This window comes from Oreochromis aureus, linkage group 5 (genome assembly GCF_013358895.1).
Source record: "Oreochromis aureus strain Israel breed Guangdong linkage group 5, ZZ_aureus, whole genome shotgun sequence".
NCBI classification, from domain to species: Eukaryota; Metazoa; Chordata; class Actinopteri; order Cichliformes; family Cichlidae; genus Oreochromis; species Oreochromis aureus.
Window position 1 is genome coordinate 18,940,217 of NC_052946.1, and position 18,821 is coordinate 18,959,037.

An 18,821-nucleotide genomic window follows, 5' to 3' on the forward strand; every position below is an offset into this window, starting at 1 on the left:
AAACAACATGAAAGTATGGATCCATCCTGCCTTGAATAAACAGTTTAGGATGGTGCTGTAATGATGAGGGGGATATTTCCTTGACACATTTTGGGCCTCTTTGAGTATCAACGCAGAGTCTACCTGAGCATTGTTGCTGATCATGTCTGTGGTCCATTCCTTTATGACCACAATGTACCCATCTTCTGATTTCTGTTTCCAGCAGGATAATGTGTCATGTCAAAGCACTCGCATCATCTCAAACATGACAATGAATCCAATGGACTCATATGGCCCTCATAGTCCCCTCATCTCATTTCAATAGAGCACCTTTGGGATCTGGTGGATCCAGAGATTTGCATCATGGATGTACAGCCAACAAATCTGCAGCAACCGTGTGATGCTGTCGTGTCAACATGGAACAAAATCTCTGAGGAATCTTTCTAGCACTTTGTTAAATCTATGACATGAAGAACTGAGGCAGTTCTGAAGGTAAAAGTAGGTTCAATCCAGTATTAGCAATACGCTTATGCAGTGCTTTGTCCCATTTGTCCTTGTGGAGCTGTCTGTAAATGTTTCCCTGTGCATAACCTGTTTATTTCTTTGGATTTGATTATGTATTACTGTTTTCTTCATTCTTTGGGACTTTGCTATTTTTGACCTGTTTACATGAGCTATGAAACATTTGTTTTTTAGTTAATTCCTGCATTTCACACGTCTACATTCGACCCCAACTACATTATAAACTGTGACATACGCAGCTGTTGTGCTTCATTTAAAGCTGTTGATATTTTATTTAGTATACAACATAATTCAGCTAACTGAAATTCGCATTACAGAAGGTAAGCATTTAAATGCATAGAGGCAGGTTATTCATAATCAACTAAAAACAAAGAAAACTGAAAACCTTTTGATGCATGTAAAAGAGGATGAAAGCTCCGAGTCATGTTACCCTTTATCTTTATTGCAACATTGTTTTACAGTACAACAACTGCCAGCAACATATTAAAATATATAGAGATACCAGAAAATAGACATGGATTGAAGGACAAAAAGGTTTAAAAGCACTTTGAAAATGATTACATTTACATTTTTAATCGAACTAAAACTTTAATCGCTATTTACATTATACAAACTAGATATGAATATAGAATATAAAGGGTATACATTTATATACATTATTTATAAATGATGCTGGCTGATGTCAATATTTAATATGTTACTATTCAGTCATACACATTTCCAAAAATCAAACAGAGGGAGAGAAGGAGAAGACTAACGACTCTTCGATCTAAATAGAGGTCCTCAGAGATCATCTGGTATCAACCACTAGCACAGTGTAGCCCCCTCATGTTGATGCCTCATTCGTTTTTTTTGTGTGTATTTTTTGCATGTTGTGAGGCTTTTGTGCGTGGGCACCATTTATAAACTCATATCACTGTATTTACCTAATGGCGTCACATTACATACATGGCTGATAAAACATGATGTCGGGAGATAAATATAACCATTGCATTGGTTAAACAATACCAAACACTAAGTTATGCACAGGTGGCTGATTCAGATGATTCTTCCCCACAGAGATACATAAATACATATCACAGCTAGACAATATTTAATAAAAATGGATTAAAAGAGGTTTGTTGCATAACAAATAGAACATATAAAGTTACCCCCACAGCACTTATAGTAGTGTGGTGTAAAAAAAAAGTATGATGAAAAAAAACCAAAAGAAATGAAATTGTAGGCAGCTCACTAACAACTCTCAGGAAGCAGCAAGGAAGTCAGACATGACCCGACTACACCACTGATAAAATACCACTGACTACAAATGTAAGAAAAAACAAAACAAAAGCAATAATCGTGTGTTTCATCACTGAATCAGATTCAACTTATACATAAAACATGGAGTTTAAAACAACAGTTAGGATATCAATGGTAGAGGATTTCTGATCAGAGTATAGGTGCAGGTTAAACAACACAAATGCATACAGGTCATATAGATCATATAGATTTTTCTTTCTTTTTTTTAAACACAGACACTTAAAAACCTCCAAGAATACATCCAACAAATTAGCCGTTGCATTTAAAGAACAGACGAGAGCTGAAAATGATTACAGGGGCTTTACAGGGAAGCTAACTTTAATGCAGTCGTTTCAAGTAGTTTCTGACAACCATCAACACGTTACTTATTCATCACTTACATTACATTAAGATTTAGTTATGCAGAGGACATGGCCTTAAAATCACATCTATCGAATATATTGTGTTTGCCTTTCGCTGTATTAATGCTACAAGAAGTTGTGCTTATCAAAGAAAAGTGCTATTGCTAAGCGGCGACTTTTCAAGAGTGGTAAAGAGAAAGAAAACCCCTGTCGTTCTGTTAGAGATCAGGCTTGTGCTGGACACTCAAATGTTTACTAACCACTTCACAAAGTGACCCTGTTGTCGTTGTTTTATAGACATTTTGGTTATCTCCGAATCCTTCAGGTAAAATGTTCCGAATACAACACATCCCAATTTTCTTTTTCTAAGTAACAATCAAATCTTATCCAATTTCAGTTCCGACTTCGGTCTGTACAATCTTGCAGATGAGTTTTCTGGTACCATTCGTGACAGTGATTTACACAGTAACACTGGAAAAGAGAACGTCTTTGCGCAGTAGGCGTTCTTCCACATAATGTGTAACCCAGACACCCGAAAACCACTGAAAAGGCTCCTGGCTAAAACCCTTTCTCTCTCTCTCTCTGGTATTGCTGGCCTCAGTTAGCAGGAGCTGAGGATCAAGCTTTTAGTCTATACTGCATCATCTGAGGTTTTCATCAAGTAGAGATTAATAATAAAAAATATACATCTAGTATATGTTGTGTAGGAATCTCATAGTAAATGTGCTGACTGTGCCATATATTTTGTGGTTTTGCACCCTGCTCTGTCAGAGGTGAGGATTTTAACTCCCCCCCTCCAGAAAAACATAACAAATATCAGCAGCAGTACAGGTTAAGGAAGTGGGAACTAAAGGCAGCACACTTTGAAGGAATAATTCAACATTTTGAAGTCTTTGTGCCTAAATAAACTCACTGTGCACTGGCTGTAAATACATATTTACTATTAAGATATAGGTGTGCTATCTGTCTGTAAGTAGTTCCAAAGATGCTGAATTATTCTTTCTATCAGTCCAGTACTATCACTTTTGCTATCACTTTTTTCTGCAATTGCACATAATGAATCATATTTAATTATTTAAATAACTTCAATAATAATAATAATACTAATATCCATGAGAATCATGAAAGAATTGTTGATTAATCAATTTCATTCAACAGTTAAAAAGGAGGGCTGCTTATTACAGTCTAAGTAAGAGTTTGCAGAGCTATAGATAATCTTAGGATAAGATCTGAGTAGTGAGAGGGGCAGATGCTCATAACTAACATAGTTGCAGGTGTATAAAGACGGCAGCTTTCTACATTGTTGCTTTTCTGTTTGCTTTAATGTCTTTTTCACAGCGTCACCGTCAGTCCTTATGCACCTGCTCTCTCGGTGAATTCCCAAAGAGCCTTCCTCAAAAGCTTACTGGCCTGGATCTACGGTCACCGTTTGACAGGATGCGCAGTGTAACACAACCACGTCAAAGCGAGAGCACTTGCCGAGGAACCGAGAGCCCTCCCCCCAAACTCTACACTCTGTGGACAAAATATCCTTCTAATGGGAAAGAGAGGGCATCTTCAACATTAACCGTGATTCAAAGTAAAAACAGTAAAATTACAACACAAGACTAAATCAACAATATAAAACCTGAAAATAAAAAAAGAAACGGAAGGTGCTGCTTAGTGACCGCTGCTGGCTTTGCTGGTCCCCGTTGTCCAGTCGATGATGATAAAGCTGAGGCTCATTGTCATAAACAGGAAACCAATCCCAGCGAAGCAGGCAGCCTGAGCGTAGAAACGGAGAACGCGAGTTAAAGAGAGGCAAGCAGTGAAGAGAGCAAGTAACTATGTTATCAGCATTTACTTTACGGTCATGTCCGTAAACACAGTTTGGTTTTTTGGGGGTTTTTAAGTTTAGCTTGTTTACACCACCACAGGAGATATTAATTCAAACAATAACATGTGATTGAAGTGCAGACCTTCAGTCTTGCCTTGCATATTCAGAGGCTCAACCTTAATTGGACCAACTCACAAAATTTTAAATAAGAAGACTTTTTTTAATACTTGGTGTACAATCAAGAGACACCTTCGCTCTTTAAAACATTTCAAAGGGTTTAAAGTGAAAGCTGCCTTAGTGCTAGTGTATCACATCACAGATGGTGAATCTGTGACAAAACTGCAGTACAATAATACTTTATTAATTAAAAGTTTGTTAAAGTTTATTAATGAAGTATAGGAAATGTTATGTGTTTCCATGTCATTAGATCTTAGTTATACACGTAATGATACGATACCTAACATGTACTCAGGAGACAAATATGGCCGAGTTGATTTCGTCACGTGGTTAAAATGCACAACCATGTAGGATTTTTGAGGCTAGTATTACTTTTAATATTAGTGAATTTTATAAATGGTTCCATAAACAGTTTACATTGTACAGATGATCATAGCATCCCTTGAAAATAATGTTTCTTTTGAGCCTTTTGCCAGTTGGTTTAACTTCTCACCTTTGCCTCACTAATGTAGACGTTTGTGCCTGCATGTGCTGGTACAGCCTGACGTCACTGCTGGCTGTGGTTGCAGGTGTAAGTCTCGACACACCCAGCCGCGGTCAGAGATTAAACAGAACGTTTCAAAGAGAACGGCAAAAGTTGTTTTTATTTTGATAGTTTTTGGCCGTTTTTTTTTTTTTTTTACTAAATTGTTACCTCAATAAAGATAACTAAAATGAAACTCTCTGATAGACTCAGTAGGTACATGGCAGTAAGATTTTTAAATGATCTCAAATGCACTGCAGTTTCTTGTCTTTAATTCTGGCAAACTACAGACAATTGATGAAATTCTCAACTGGACTTTTGATCACTTTCCTCATTTCCTCCTTTCAGTGTTACACAAAGCACCTACTGTGAAATAATATGAAAACTCAATACTGCGTGGGGACGTCTTTAAACGCTGAACTTAATTTTCTATCTTTCTCAATAAACTCACCAGGATTTTGGGGAAGGAGCGCAGTGGCTCCTCTTCTTTGGGTACAATGCGAATGTAGAAGACAGCAGGGAAGATGAAAATGAGACAAGGAGCAGACGTGGCACCTGGAAAACGCAAAACAGAAAATGATTCTCTGTGAATGATAACACCCTTCAGTCCTTAATAAGTCCTCCAAGCCAGTCTAACAGGACTGTATTAACATAAATGGAAATTAACACAAAATGGAAAACAGGTGTAGTTACATTCAATTTTTCACTACCGAAAATAATATTAAAGATTTAAATGCTCAAAAGTTGGGCAGATGGTCAATTCCACTTTTTTTCAAGGTCTGATCAAGAACAATTCACCAAAATGGATTTTTGTTACTTGATTAACTGTGTTGTGGGGGTGTATTAAGGAAGGTAAGCCTTTACTGACACAGTCAGAACAAATTAAAGCCACATCAAAGGAAACAGTTTTACCAGCAAGCAGGGTTTTACATGTTGGTGCTTTAATATGTAAATCCACCCCAACAACCTTGTCACATGGTTGATCTACTTACCAATGACTCCAAAGATGCCCAGTATGTTGGGCGCAAAGATGACCAGGAGGTTGATGAAAAGGAGCAGAACGAAAGCAATGGCGATGTGGCGAGGCCAGTAGAATGTCTTATTAGGAAACGCCATCTGCTGGATCGCTCTCCTTACCTTAAAAAAAAAAGAAAGAAAATTCGCTGTTTCACACTGCTTCTATGAAATATCATAGAAGCACAATTTGTGTCAGCTGATGTATAAACAGTAAGTTCTAAATGCGTACTTACAGGAAAGAGCACAATTGGCACAGTGAGCGTGACAGCAGTGAGCACAGCCACACGCACACACAAAATCAAAGTGTCGTACGGGTCAACGCGGCTGTATGTGTGGAGCAGCTCTGCTTCCACTGCACCTGGAAGACACGAGGACAGGATAACAGAGCAGGTTTAAGGAACACATAGAAGGTCTTTAAATGCATTTCAGTCAATGCAGAATGCATTATTTTATGTTAAGGGATTATATCTCCATGTAGTACTAGACTAAATGTTTGTATTAATATGTTTGTTTGCTTTTCATTCTTTTTATTTTATTGATTTCATTATGTCCTTCTTGCTAATATGCTTATGTTACATTGCTTGTTTGGATATTAATTAATGTGAGTATGAGCATAACATGAGAAATAAATAGGAGGAAAAAATTAGCATTGTGAATGACTCTGTAATATGCTACTAGATGTGTAGTATGGCCACTAGAGGGCATAGAAACATTATTATTCTTTTCAGCCTACAGCCCTACAGTTTAGAACGTGACTAGATAGATAGATAGATGGATGGACGGATAGATAGATAGATAGATAGATAGATGGATGGACAGATAGATAGATAGATAGATAGATAGATAGATAGATAGATAGATGGATGGACAGATAGATAGATAGATAGATAGATAGATAGATAGATAGATAGATAGATAGATAGATAGATAGATAGATAGATAGATAGATAGATAGATAGATAGATAGATAGATAGATAGATAGATAGATAGATAGATAGATAGATAGATAGAGGACCAGGCCTCACCATAGAAAGTTAGGTATCCAAAAAGAGCAGCCAGGAAGTACATGATGTACATTATTGCAATGGAGATGTTGGCCACATGCTGCATCTTTTTCTTGGTGGCACTGAAACCAGAAAATATTGCCATGTGATGTCATAAACACGCACACACAAAAACAAACACAGATACACACAAAACATTACTGTATTATGCCCACAAAGAAAACATGTAGCCCAGTTACTTTAAAATACCGTCTTCTGCTCCAGGGCTACTTCTCTTGCACGCATATGCAAAGATTCAAATTAAAAGCACCAGTGGGTCAAAGCGCGATGATACATTTAAACTAACAGCATGCTACATCATTCAAGCAGTGCCAACATACTTCAAAATAAAGTGAAAGCAGTGCATGTGACTAGGTTATGATCAGCCAAGCACAAAGCAGACACAGTAGCTTTGCTCTTTGTTATGCAATTTATTTCTTATCCAAGAACTTAGCAGGAGTTGCCATCATAAGAACATACTTGCGCAGCTCTGTGTAGATGGGGAGCACCTCGGGATGGCACACAAAGGCGAACGCCAGGATGGGGATGGTGTAGGCCGTCTGAAAATGAACCCCAACAGGTCACCATAGATACAGCACCGCCATCCCAGACGTCTTACCACCAACCTCGCGCTTTACTGCCCAATACTCCCCCAGACATATCACAGAGAGCTAATTGTTTCCCTGTGATTAACTTGGGCCTGGCTGTAGACCAGCTTTAGCCTATTTAAGAATGCCTTACTGGTAAGCTGCTAAGCTGCAGGAATTGGTCTTACTAGCCTGGGCAAAGAAAGTTTCATACTTTATTAAGGGGTCCTAATAAAATGTTCTTGAGGTTGTTAATCCTAAGATGATGGAAATTCTCTGGTTTCTGTTCTTAAACTTTCAGCTCTGAGGTAACAGACGCTGTGGTACTAGTCTTCTCACTGGCTGGGTTTCTTCTCCCTCCTCCATATAGACAATATCAAAAATACATATCAGAGTGACTTATAGAGCAGAGAGACAGTGATCAAAGGACTTAATGGTTTTATTATCAGCTCAGAACAAAACTGACACTACATGGTTCTAACACTGACTCTGTAGAGAGTAAGGCATCTGGCACTGAAACATTTACTGGACATTACTGAAGCAATTCTTAAATAAACTGTCTAAATAAAATTAAAAAAAAAAAAAATACTAAGCTGTAGAAACTGAAAACACTGCTCAATGAACAAACATTTGTCTTGTTGCAATTCTTTACTGATGGAAAAAATGCCTGTTACTGGCATCTTTTTGGGATGATGTAAATATTTGCGTGAGATAGACTGAAAATGTTCTAACTCAATGTTATGATGAAATATGTTCATGAGTAATTAATTCTAAAGATTTTTAAAAGTTTGAACCTAAATGCCTTTTTGTTGGAGGTAACCAAAATGAATCTTACTGACTGGTAACTAAAAGCTCCATTACAGCTATATCGCTTAAGAGAAAATAAGCACTGAGTAAAATTATTTATTCCCCGCTTCCTGTCCCTTAAGATGCTTCCACATATTTCTAGCTTCACTGAATAAAAATTGAGGCTCTGGTCTTTATTGACCAGTTGCCATGGTGAATCCTGGCATTTTTGTTGGCTCTTCTTTATTACCCGCAAACATGCTCATAAATCAATGTGAACATACTCAGAGTTAACTCTGATCGCCTGTTCTGGAGTTTCCGATCGCAGAGTTTATAAACTCGGAGTTCAGGGTTAGGCACACAGTTTGTTAAATCTGCTTCCTGGAACAGGCCGTGGAAAGAAAGTGAACTGATAAATTTATTTAGCTGTGGTTAAGGTTCTTTGAAGACCATCCTGTTGTGAACGTATCTATTCTTTGTAAAGAAAAAAACCCCAAACGTACTTAGTAAAATGTCAGGCCTTTCCCATTTCACTCATTACCTGTCTCTTTGGCCCAGAGAGGGCAAACCTGGTGATGTCACTATAGGAACCCAAATGCCAAAGCAATTTCTTCAGACAGCTCATGGGTCACTGTCCACCTTCAAGACTTTAATTAATCTGGGTTGTGTCTAGCGTTAAAAGCTCGATAAATGTCCTGATCTCTTGCTCAGTGCAATTGAGTGCTTCAAACCAAGATTTCCATGCTTAGACTGTGAAGTGGCACTGGCAACATGCTGAAGATGACTGTGAAATAAGTGGGTGGCTGTCAGTGGCCATGGCAGTTGAGGTGCATTTGCAGAGTGAGTGACATGCGTGAACCTACTTGAGAGTTGAGGTTGGCCATTTTGGGAATACAGGCAGGATCTTCCTCCCCACCAGGATCTGTGCCATTCATCCAGCTGGTAGTGCTGGTAGCGTTAAATGAAAAGTCCGTAAATGGACAAGGGACGTTGAACTTCTTGTAGATGACCTGTTCATCACAGAGGAGAAAAGTGTCAGGCAGAAACGAAGGCTTTGGGACGCAGTTAACATATAAACAGGTAGAAAATATGTCACTGAGACCCCCAGAGAGAAAGCGAGAGCGAGCGAGAGAGAGAGTAAAGAGTGGATTATAGCTCACGCAGCCAAAACTAGGTCAGAGAAACACAGAGAACACAGCCTGGAACAGCCGCACGCAGACATTAGTCCATAGCAATGAGTAGGGACAGTAGGGAATACTAAATAGGTGGTGGGAGGCTCCCAGCGCATCTGACTACGCTGTCACCCAACAGGCAATAATAAAGATGTGACGTGTCGTTTACATGCGTGCATTGCTAAAATCAAAGGACTTACAGCGATGAGGAAGAACACCATGCAGCTCAGTGAAAAGCCACTGGTGTATCCCAGATATCCTGTAACAAAAATGATTCATTAGCCTTTCATGTCGTCACGAAATATAAGAAACATCTAAGGTATCACTAATAACTAATCACATGTGAGGTAAAGCAGCACAACACACAGCATAAACTGACTTAACATGCTCAGAGCTCATTAGTGGAGTCAGACTGCTGCACCGACTGGCTCTGTTCCAGTAGGTGACTCGACAGAACACAGACTTCTTCCAAGAGGTCAGAAAATATGCGCCCTCTTGTCATTTCCAACCTAGATATTCTTTTTCTTCCTTCCCTTTATTTTATTTTGTGCTGCTTTATCACGCACGACATCCGACTGTCTTTCTGAAATGCAATGTGCGCCACAAGAGTTGTAGTTTAGAAAATGAATGAACTCTTCTCTTTATTGTACCTGCAAACTTCTATAAAGAAGAGGAATATGGGATGTGACAAAGAAGGAGGTGTGTCATTGTTTGGAGTTCTCTTTCGTGTTGTATTTTTTTAAATGTTGAAGCTGTTTCGTAGCGTTTCTTTCAGATTTTGCTTCTTTTTTCCCCACTGAACCTGGATCCTATCTGCTATTTGCTAACCTGCTTCATATGGATGTAGTTTGAGTTCTTTAACTTATCCTTACCTACTCATATCAAAGATCTGTGGTTTTGGGACCTTGGTTCTGGTGTCTTACATTTGAGTTTTGTCCTCTTTGCTAAAAAAGGGGGGAAAAAAACCAAAACATCTCACTTGGCCCTGAAATACCTTCTCTCTGCCAGTAAAACTATTAATAAAGCATGGGCATCATCCAGAGAGAGAATTCACTGTCCTAAAATCTAAACAGAAACATGTATGAATGGGCCTTAAAATATTTGATAAAAGAAATATATAAATACTATAAGATATGAGATCAGTCAATCAGTTAATCAAACGCGTTAGAGGAAATTCTTATTTAGGCAATATGCTTGGTTGAGTGTTTAAGCATTGACAGTGGACATAAATCTACTCAAAGCATCGTTGATTGCTAACTATTTTAAATCTTAGGAGCCAAATTTTTTGTAATATCTAAGGTTGGTTTGACTAAGATAGTTTAGACCAGAGTGTAGGTTTAGGCCAGACTAGACCATTTCACAAAAACATATACTGAATCATTTTAAGTCAAACAAACTTGGCTTAAATGAGCTAGTCTATGTTACCCCTGGGCTATAATAACACTAAAACCCAATGTTAGCATTCTATCAATCAGGGATTCTTCTTCATCACAGCTTTGCTGCCAGCAGCTTCTCTAAAGCTGCATAATTAAAGCCAGCTAGCACTAAGCTCTAGGCTTTAAGCTTTTCCTGGGGTCCTCCTTCTGTTTGAAACATTTTCTGAGGGAAAACAGCCGAGCTAACAGGATGCTGAGAGAAGAACTGCATTCATATTTCTAATATACTGCCTTGCTTGGCCTTGTATGAGCCCCAGTTTAGCATGAGCAGCAAAAAATAAGCTCCTACTCGATCCTGTTCCAAACAAAGTCATGACATTTCACACTCACCTAGCTGTTTCATGAGAGCCAGCGGTAATATTACTGCAATAGATACGATGATCACAAGGTAGTTTCCATTCAGGTACCATTCACTGCAGAGAGGCAGAAACATAAAACAGAAACAGCTAAATGTCAAAACGATGCATAAGAAAAAACATGTGTGAACATCTTACTCAGTACGCTAAAAAAAGGATTATTCTTTATTGCTACAAATATGCCAAGCAGTTTAATTCACATCTGAAAAGAAAGGAGCACAAACAAAATTCAGCTGGCTTGAAGTCAAATATTTAGAGGTGAAAACATAAGCCTCTTTGCTGCCCATAGCACACGACACTAAAAGCTGTGGCTGTAACAAGGAAACAGAGGTCACGTTCCTCAATATTTTTATGAGAGGGTTTTTAGGGGCTCTTGCATGGCATGGCATGACGGGACATAAAAAGTTTAACTTTAATGTCTCTAATTAAATGGATTTCTAGACCTGTCAGCTGTTATTATTCTGCAAATTAAGATAAGAGTCAAATTCAACAAAGACTACACTCAGTAACATTAATCCCAACGTTCTTTTGCAAACATGGACACTGACATAAACATATATATTAGTATATTATGAGTTTAGATAATATACCGTATATCCTTTTTTTGACTGTATTTAATCTGACTATCATTGCATATCATATCACTGTTATATGGAACACAGGGAACGACTACATGTTGTGCAAAGCAGGAAAAACAGAATCTTGACTACAAAGAAGACATTCATATGTGGAGTTGAGCAAAACATACAAAAAACAGACTCCCCTGACACAACGTGCCACACGTTACAGTCACATGAAGAGCAACGTCTAGGAAGAAACCTGTGAGTTATTTTTAGCAGGACACAGTATGGGGTGATTCATTTCCAGCCTTCTGTCAGGTGAGAGATGCAACATCTGTTGCAGGATACACACCCACGGTCACGTATCTCAGAAAAGAACAGGCTCATCTATCCCTTGTCTATCCTCTTCTTACCCTGCCCTGCAGCCATCTGGCCTATGGGACACAATCTCTCACTGAAACACACACACATGCACACACACACACAATTCCCTAAAAAAGACAGATGTAGAATCACAATTTACCTCCATAAGAACATATAGATACAGCCCTCTGGACACTGAGGCACCAGCAACCTGATCATAAGCTGAGCGATCAAACATGTAATCAAACACGCTGACACAGTCTCCAGTGTTCATTAATTGTGTATGTGAGCTAGCCACATAAGACATCCAAACACAAAAGGACACGGACACGTTTACATATGGAGAGGGTGGTCAAAGCATATGCAACCCGTACATACGAGACAAAGGAAATGATCTATGTGAAGGTTAATATTTTAAATGTTTGTTGAGGTTGTGTGAGAGACCATGAGCAGCGCAAGCTACAATAAACGACAGGATTTAACAAAACCATTTGACAGAGAACACCAAAATTTATATTTAAATTAAATTCACAGTTTAGTATATGGTTGTGTTTGTTACGAAATGTGATGCTCCCCCATTATTTTGGCCGCCCCCTCTACAGTCCAGCAATATAAACGCGCACCCACTGACAGGATGAAATGCCACTGGGACAATCTAGCCTGTCATTTCACATAAACAGTGATTGTTGACCGTGACCCACAGCACCGAGACTGCTACACAGAGAAAACAGAGCTGAGACCAGAAAACAACGTGGACGCTGTGTCACAGTATATTACTTCTACTGGGACTGCATATAGTGTGACACATCAATCTAAACTTTTAAGAGCAAATGTAGCAGTGAGCCTTCTTTCCCCACTCTAAAGGTAAAAACCAACAATGTGCATGCACTATTTTTGTGGCAAGCTTTATAATTTGGAAGAAACAGTCCCTCCGCTTTAAAGATTTCCATAAGCCTCTTTGTCTGAAGGCTGAGTAACTTGCAACTGTAACTTGTACACTCTCATTTCTCCCCCCCTTCTTCAACCCCGTCTTTCAAAAACAAAAAGGTAGGTGAGGAGAGGCTCTAATTGGGGTAAAGGCTGACAGGGTAGGATCACACTTGAAATCCCATCTAAGAAAGGGAGTGTTGTTTGTCCCTGAGACCACCTGCACTAACCAGTGATATCCCATGGTTTACATTTTCAGCTGTGGAGTCTAGCGGTGTTTTGATGTCAGTGCGCTCGTTGGTCGCGGTGCTCTCCTCCTCCGGGGTGACCCTGACAGCTGTTCTCACGCCAGCTGCTCAGCGCATCCAGAGCAGCACCAGGCCCGACAACTGCCGTAGCTTGGCAGGACTCCTCTGTAGATGCTGAAATCTTTGCTGACGCAGAATGTCTGCATGAGGTCCCATTGAGAAGAGTACACTACGTTTTGTAGTGTGAGGAGGTTTGTGGATGTCAGCAAATGTCATACTGACCCAGATTTAAGTGCATTATCATACTTTTGCAAAATATTGAAATGTAGCATTTATAATTCGAGCGACAAGACCAAAATATAGTTTTTACATTTTACAAGAACAGATTTTTGACATACAGTACTGTGGAAAAGTGCTGAGCCACCCCTAATTTTCAGATATTTTGCTGGGAAAATTCTGGAACAATTCTTCATTCTTCTTGGAGGACATTCAAAGCTCTTCTTTGGATCTTAGTTGCATTTTGTTTGATTCTCTATCAAGATGATCTCACACTGCATCAATAATGTCCAGGTGTAGGGCAGGCCTATCAGTGATGGATTGTGTTCCACTGTGTGTTTTTACACCTACATATGCTTTTATTGCGGTGGCAGCGTGTTTGGGATCAGCCAATCAGCCACTTTCTAGATGATATTGCATAGTGGATCAAAATCTGACTGTACTTTTCCACATTCCATCAATTTCATAAAATCCCCAATACAACTGGCTGAAATGCAGCCCCAAGCCATGACACAGCCACCACCATGTTTTACAGATGGCTGTACACAGTCACTGTTACACTACTCTCCTTCCTCTCTACATACTGACAATAAATTCCACCAAAAATGTCAAAATTTCAGATACTGTTCATCTGCTGTCTGCTAATAGTTTTTAATCACTTCTTTTGTCCTGCACTTGACAATTTTCCTTAATTTTTTTAAGGACACACTGCACGTCATGCCGAGATGTAGCTCTTTGTGAATCATCTTGTTGATGCAAAAATACAATTTTATGCCTTCCTCTGTAGATTCGGCTAAAGAAATGGGTTCGAAATGACGTGGTTTTGTAAAAGCATGCTAGTAAAAAGGGCCAAAAGATACAATTTAAAATAGTTTGTTTTCAAAGTTTTCTGTTATGTGAAGATGCATAACTCAGTGAGGGCCTTTTTCATTGTTGAATGAACAGTGTTAGATGGTTTAACGTGAGCACCAAAATGCAACATTCATCTGAAGAAAAATATTGAATGGCCTTCAGAAAGCCTGTAGAACTACTGGTCAAGAACACCTTAAAAACTGCAATGAAATATAAATAAATGGAAGTTCACTCAAAACTTTTGAAGAGTACTATATAGAGTACTATTTGCATTCTGCGCCTTCTGTTCTCCCTGGATCTGATATCAAATGTTGCAAAAGTGAGCAAACAAATATTTGTAGTATTTTATATTTTGTGTGCTTTAGTAACTCACCCTGCAGGTTTGTCCACCTTTAGAAAAGCCTGGATGACCAAAGGCAGCTCATATTTGACTATGTAAAGGTAACTGGACATGGCTGTGGACAAGACATATAAGCACATATGTTAGTACAAACATATTGCAGGAGATAATAAAATAAATAATAATATCAATATCCCTGAAAATAAAATAATAGAAAAGACAGTGTGGGGAAGATGGCAGTGTGTGTGACCTCACCTCCAATGTTCTGCAGTGTGATGGCGATACCTGCCGCCATCTTCCCCGGGGTGCCAAACGCCCTGTATCCAAGCTGCTCATATGCACGTATGCCTGAGGTATAAAGGCCGCGAGATAAAAGAACATTATTTATGGATTAAATCCAGGTCATAGAGTAGAGAGGATTCACACACTGTAATCATTCGATACTGCAATCAATTTATGTATGCTAATGAGAAAATCCACATCGTTTAGCTCCACACGTACCTACAATGCCAGACGACTTCAGCAGTAAATGGATGGAATATGATGAAAGCACTGCTACCACTGTTAGCAGTAACCTGAAAGAAAAGGACAACATCAGATGAACATTACTGCCACTTCTCCCACCAACTGTCACGACTAATCGACAACCCTAAAAAAATGTGGCTTTATATGTAACACTTTTACACCGCACATTATCCTGGAGGTTATTTATACAGCTGCACAATAAGCTTTCATTATCTATAGTTGCGTAGGAAAACTGGTGTCCCCGTGGCTTCGATTTATACCAGATTGTTACTCCAGCTGAACCAAGGAGGTTACCCTGTGTGCCCCTCTGGCCTCATAGCTAACGGCTCACACACCAGATGGGCTGTTTAAAAAAACATTTTCAGTCCTAAGATTGACGGACAATGAGAATGAGAAAAATCCTTTGTAAACAGTAATCATCCTTCTCTTTATTCCACAGTGGGAAATAACCTACTTCAGTCACAACATGTCTATCCTCCATTTTCAGGAACTGAGTTATTTCCTCAGGAGGATCTTTTGCTTTGCATGTAATTTCTCTTCTTCTCTTTTCTGTCTTTTCTATTTGATAATTCGATTCATATATTTGGACGCAGGAACAGGCTAATTGTATTCTGCCTCAAAAACAGATTTCACTGTTGTGCTCATTAAAAAAATATATTTTATTTGTGAGTTTCTGTTTTTTTCAAGCCACCGTTGTTCAAACAGGGACCGCTCCAGATGCCTGACCATCTGCAGTTGTCTCTGTTTAGAAATCAGAGACGATATTAGCAAAGATTTGAAAAATAAATGCTCTTAGTGTATAAATATACATGCACACAGTAACCACAAAAACATGGTCTATTTGTGTTGTATTTATAGATGGATATGTGTATTTGCATGGATGACCTGCCAGTACTTTAATGTAATATTCTAACATTTTACTGGGATTGTTTAGAGAAATATCACAATTTTAAGAATTTCGTTTAAGTTTCACACGTGATATAGTGACTTTCCCAGACCCCGTCCACTTCATTCCAACTATTTTTCTCCTTTCTCTTTTGCTGTTACTGTTGGCAACATTATTAATGTTCTTTCTCACACGCCCTCCTCTCTCCATTTCTCTCGCTTTAGAAAGGCCAGGCAGCCGGTCTTTCACCTCTCCTTCAACTCTTGGCCACTTTACAGTTTTTTTTTTGTTTGTTTGGGGTTTTTTTCCAACTATGTGGAAGAATACTGGGCTGACTTGAGGGCAAGGATTTAGTCAGTCAAGTGGCGGTGGGAGGACAGATCTGCTGACAGTCAGACAGACTGACACACTTGGGTCACTGTAGTTCTGCTCTCAGCTTTCCACCCCACTGCATTCCTGCCCAGACCAGTGAAAATGACCCGCTTAAGCACCCACAAGCAAAAATCGGGGTGATATAAAACATCTGGAGATATAACTAAACCTTAAATCACCTCACATCTGGTCAGTATTCACCATAAATATTTACAGATAGTAGACAAATACAAGGTATACACTCACTGGACACTTCATTAGGTATACCTATTCAACTGCACTCTAACACAAATTTTTAATCTGACAATCACACTGTAGCAACTTAATCCGTTTAGGCATACAGAAAATGGTAAAGACGACCCGCTGAAGTTTAAATTGGGCATTAGAGTGTGGAACGTGACTTTGAACATAGTTCATTACTAGAAAACTGCACTTCATGAAGTATTCAGTGAGCGTAAACATCATGCATGCATATTGTTCAGCCATCCCTACAGTTTGCCAACTAAAATACATGTAACTATTGACTTACACACAGTCAATAATGACTTGCAGTATGTGGGTTGTTGCCCTGCAGGCCTAAGTAATTACATATTAACATATGCATTTTAGCTTATACTAGTTCACTCATTTATATTATTATGTTGTTGTCTTTTTTCCACTTATTTGAGCAAACACTGGTATTGTGTTCAGAATGACACAGCAGTTCGCTGACTCCACCAACCTGCATGTCAAAGAATCCTTGGGTGAAAGCCGTAGGATAAGGAAAACAGCACTTGTGTACATGAAGCTCATAGTAATAAAGTGTTCTGAGTGCTCAAATTGAGTAAAAAAAAGCACTATATAAGTACCAGTCCATTTAATAAAAGATTATATGGGACTTCTGAAGCAATCGACAGCCTGAAGCCCTATGTAGAGCATAGAAACATTTCCAGGATTTCTTGCCAAATGGTGTCTCTGATCCTGACTTTGTTTCTCAGCTGCTGCTCTATTGTTTGGTACAAGATCATACAGATATGGACAAAAAGACAAAAAGGAAGAGGCTTTCATCTATAACAGGATGGATAAATAGACACTACTTGTTTCATTTGGTCACGTACTATAAACTCGCACATGCTTATTTGCGATGAGTTAGTTTCAGCTGTTGGTTACTGTCAAACAAAATGCTGTTGCATTCGCACAACAAAGTTCAAAATAAGGAGCTTTCTATACGCACACATAATTGCCTTGGAAATAACATCACAAACAAAACAGGTTTGGATGCTGTACAAATGCACAAATCCACTTGAAAACAGTTCAAAGGCAACATATTAACTCCTGAAAATAAGAAAAAAAATTTTTGAAAAATAAATGACATGTTGACTATTTTTAAAAGAGCTCACATGCTCATTGGTTAATGGACTACTTTTTCATATTCTTTATTTTCTATTGTAGCAACAGTTTTTTATAGGGTTACTGATTTGGATTGCAAGCTTTCAGCACAGATGCATGGTGTTGCTATACGTGCAGCATAACTACATTTTGTGTGCATTGCAGCTTGGCAATGTCTTACTGAAATAAGCAAGGCCTTCCATTTCAATTTTTAAATTAAATGTTGTTAAATGATCACTGGTTGGCTGTACGGCACAAACTAGCGAAACATTTCAGATCAAGACAGATTTACATTTGAATGTCATTTAAAGATTGATCATCGAGCTACAAGCACACCTAAGACTCAACGCTACTATACATTTTATTGCTTGACGTTTCACTTTAACTGAAGGACAGTTCAATAAACTGTGGCTGTCAGAAATCTCTAACAAATTGAGTGCTATACGTCTTAGAACAGCACCCTTTAATCATTCAAAGAAAGATGTGTAGGTTCAGCACCAGCCACCTTACAGTCTCGCACCATCAATCAGGGATGACAAGAAGACAAGAAGATGAGTGAAAGTGCTGATTCCACCCATGGGATTATCCTCTAGAAACACAAACCTCATTATTTTTCAGAACTGTGCAATAAAACAGATTAATCTTCAAACTATAAGCTTTGTGAACATGCACATTAAGACCCCACAAACCACGCAAAGCTTTGACAGCTCATCAGTCCAGTATTGAATCAACATGTTAGCTTTAATATTGTTTTAGAAAAGAAATAGGAGCTATATTGCACCCCACAGTATTACTATATCTTACTATAAATCACGTCATTATGAAACTGATGTTAAGATACATGGATACAGTAGACCTGTCTATAATGGAATGACACTCAGATAGGGCGGTGTCATGTCTTTTTTTTTGTAATTGTTCACCTTCATCCAACTTACGTTAGTTCTGCTTCCGCCCTTTGTCCTATGTCCCGACAGTTTACGGCCACACCCGTGTATCACACCCTCAGTATATATACTCCCCTGCGTCCCCTCGTTCCTTTGAGAGAC

The 18,821-nt window shown here is 38.8% G+C and overlaps 1 protein-coding gene across 2 annotated transcripts in view; it reads right to left on the reverse strand.

The window, feature by feature from the left end:
* Positions 1–922: 922 nt before the first annotated feature.
* LOC116333903 (sodium-coupled neutral amino acid transporter 3-like) overlaps positions 923–18,821 on the reverse strand; it is a 34,201-nt gene continuing 16,302 nt past the window's right edge. For both annotated transcript variants that reach the window (XM_031757196.2, XM_031757197.2), the window contains 12 exons: positions 15,126–15,199; positions 14,880–14,972; positions 14,658–14,739; positions 11,033–11,115; positions 9,467–9,525; positions 8,958–9,104; positions 7,202–7,281; positions 6,704–6,804; positions 5,911–6,035; positions 5,653–5,797; positions 5,112–5,215; positions 923–3,908 (listed from right to left, as the gene is read on the reverse strand). In XM_031757196.2, coding sequence (XP_031613056.1) covers positions 3,804–3,908; positions 5,112–5,215; positions 5,653–5,797; positions 5,911–6,035; positions 6,704–6,804; positions 7,202–7,281; positions 8,958–9,104; positions 9,467–9,525; positions 11,033–11,115; positions 14,658–14,739; positions 14,880–14,972; positions 15,126–15,199 — 1,198 coding nt within the window. In that variant the 3' untranslated portion in view covers positions 923–3,803. The remainder of the gene's footprint in view (positions 3,909–5,111; positions 5,216–5,652; positions 5,798–5,910; positions 6,036–6,703; positions 6,805–7,201; positions 7,282–8,957; positions 9,105–9,466; positions 9,526–11,032; positions 11,116–14,657; positions 14,740–14,879; positions 14,973–15,125; positions 15,200–18,821) is intronic.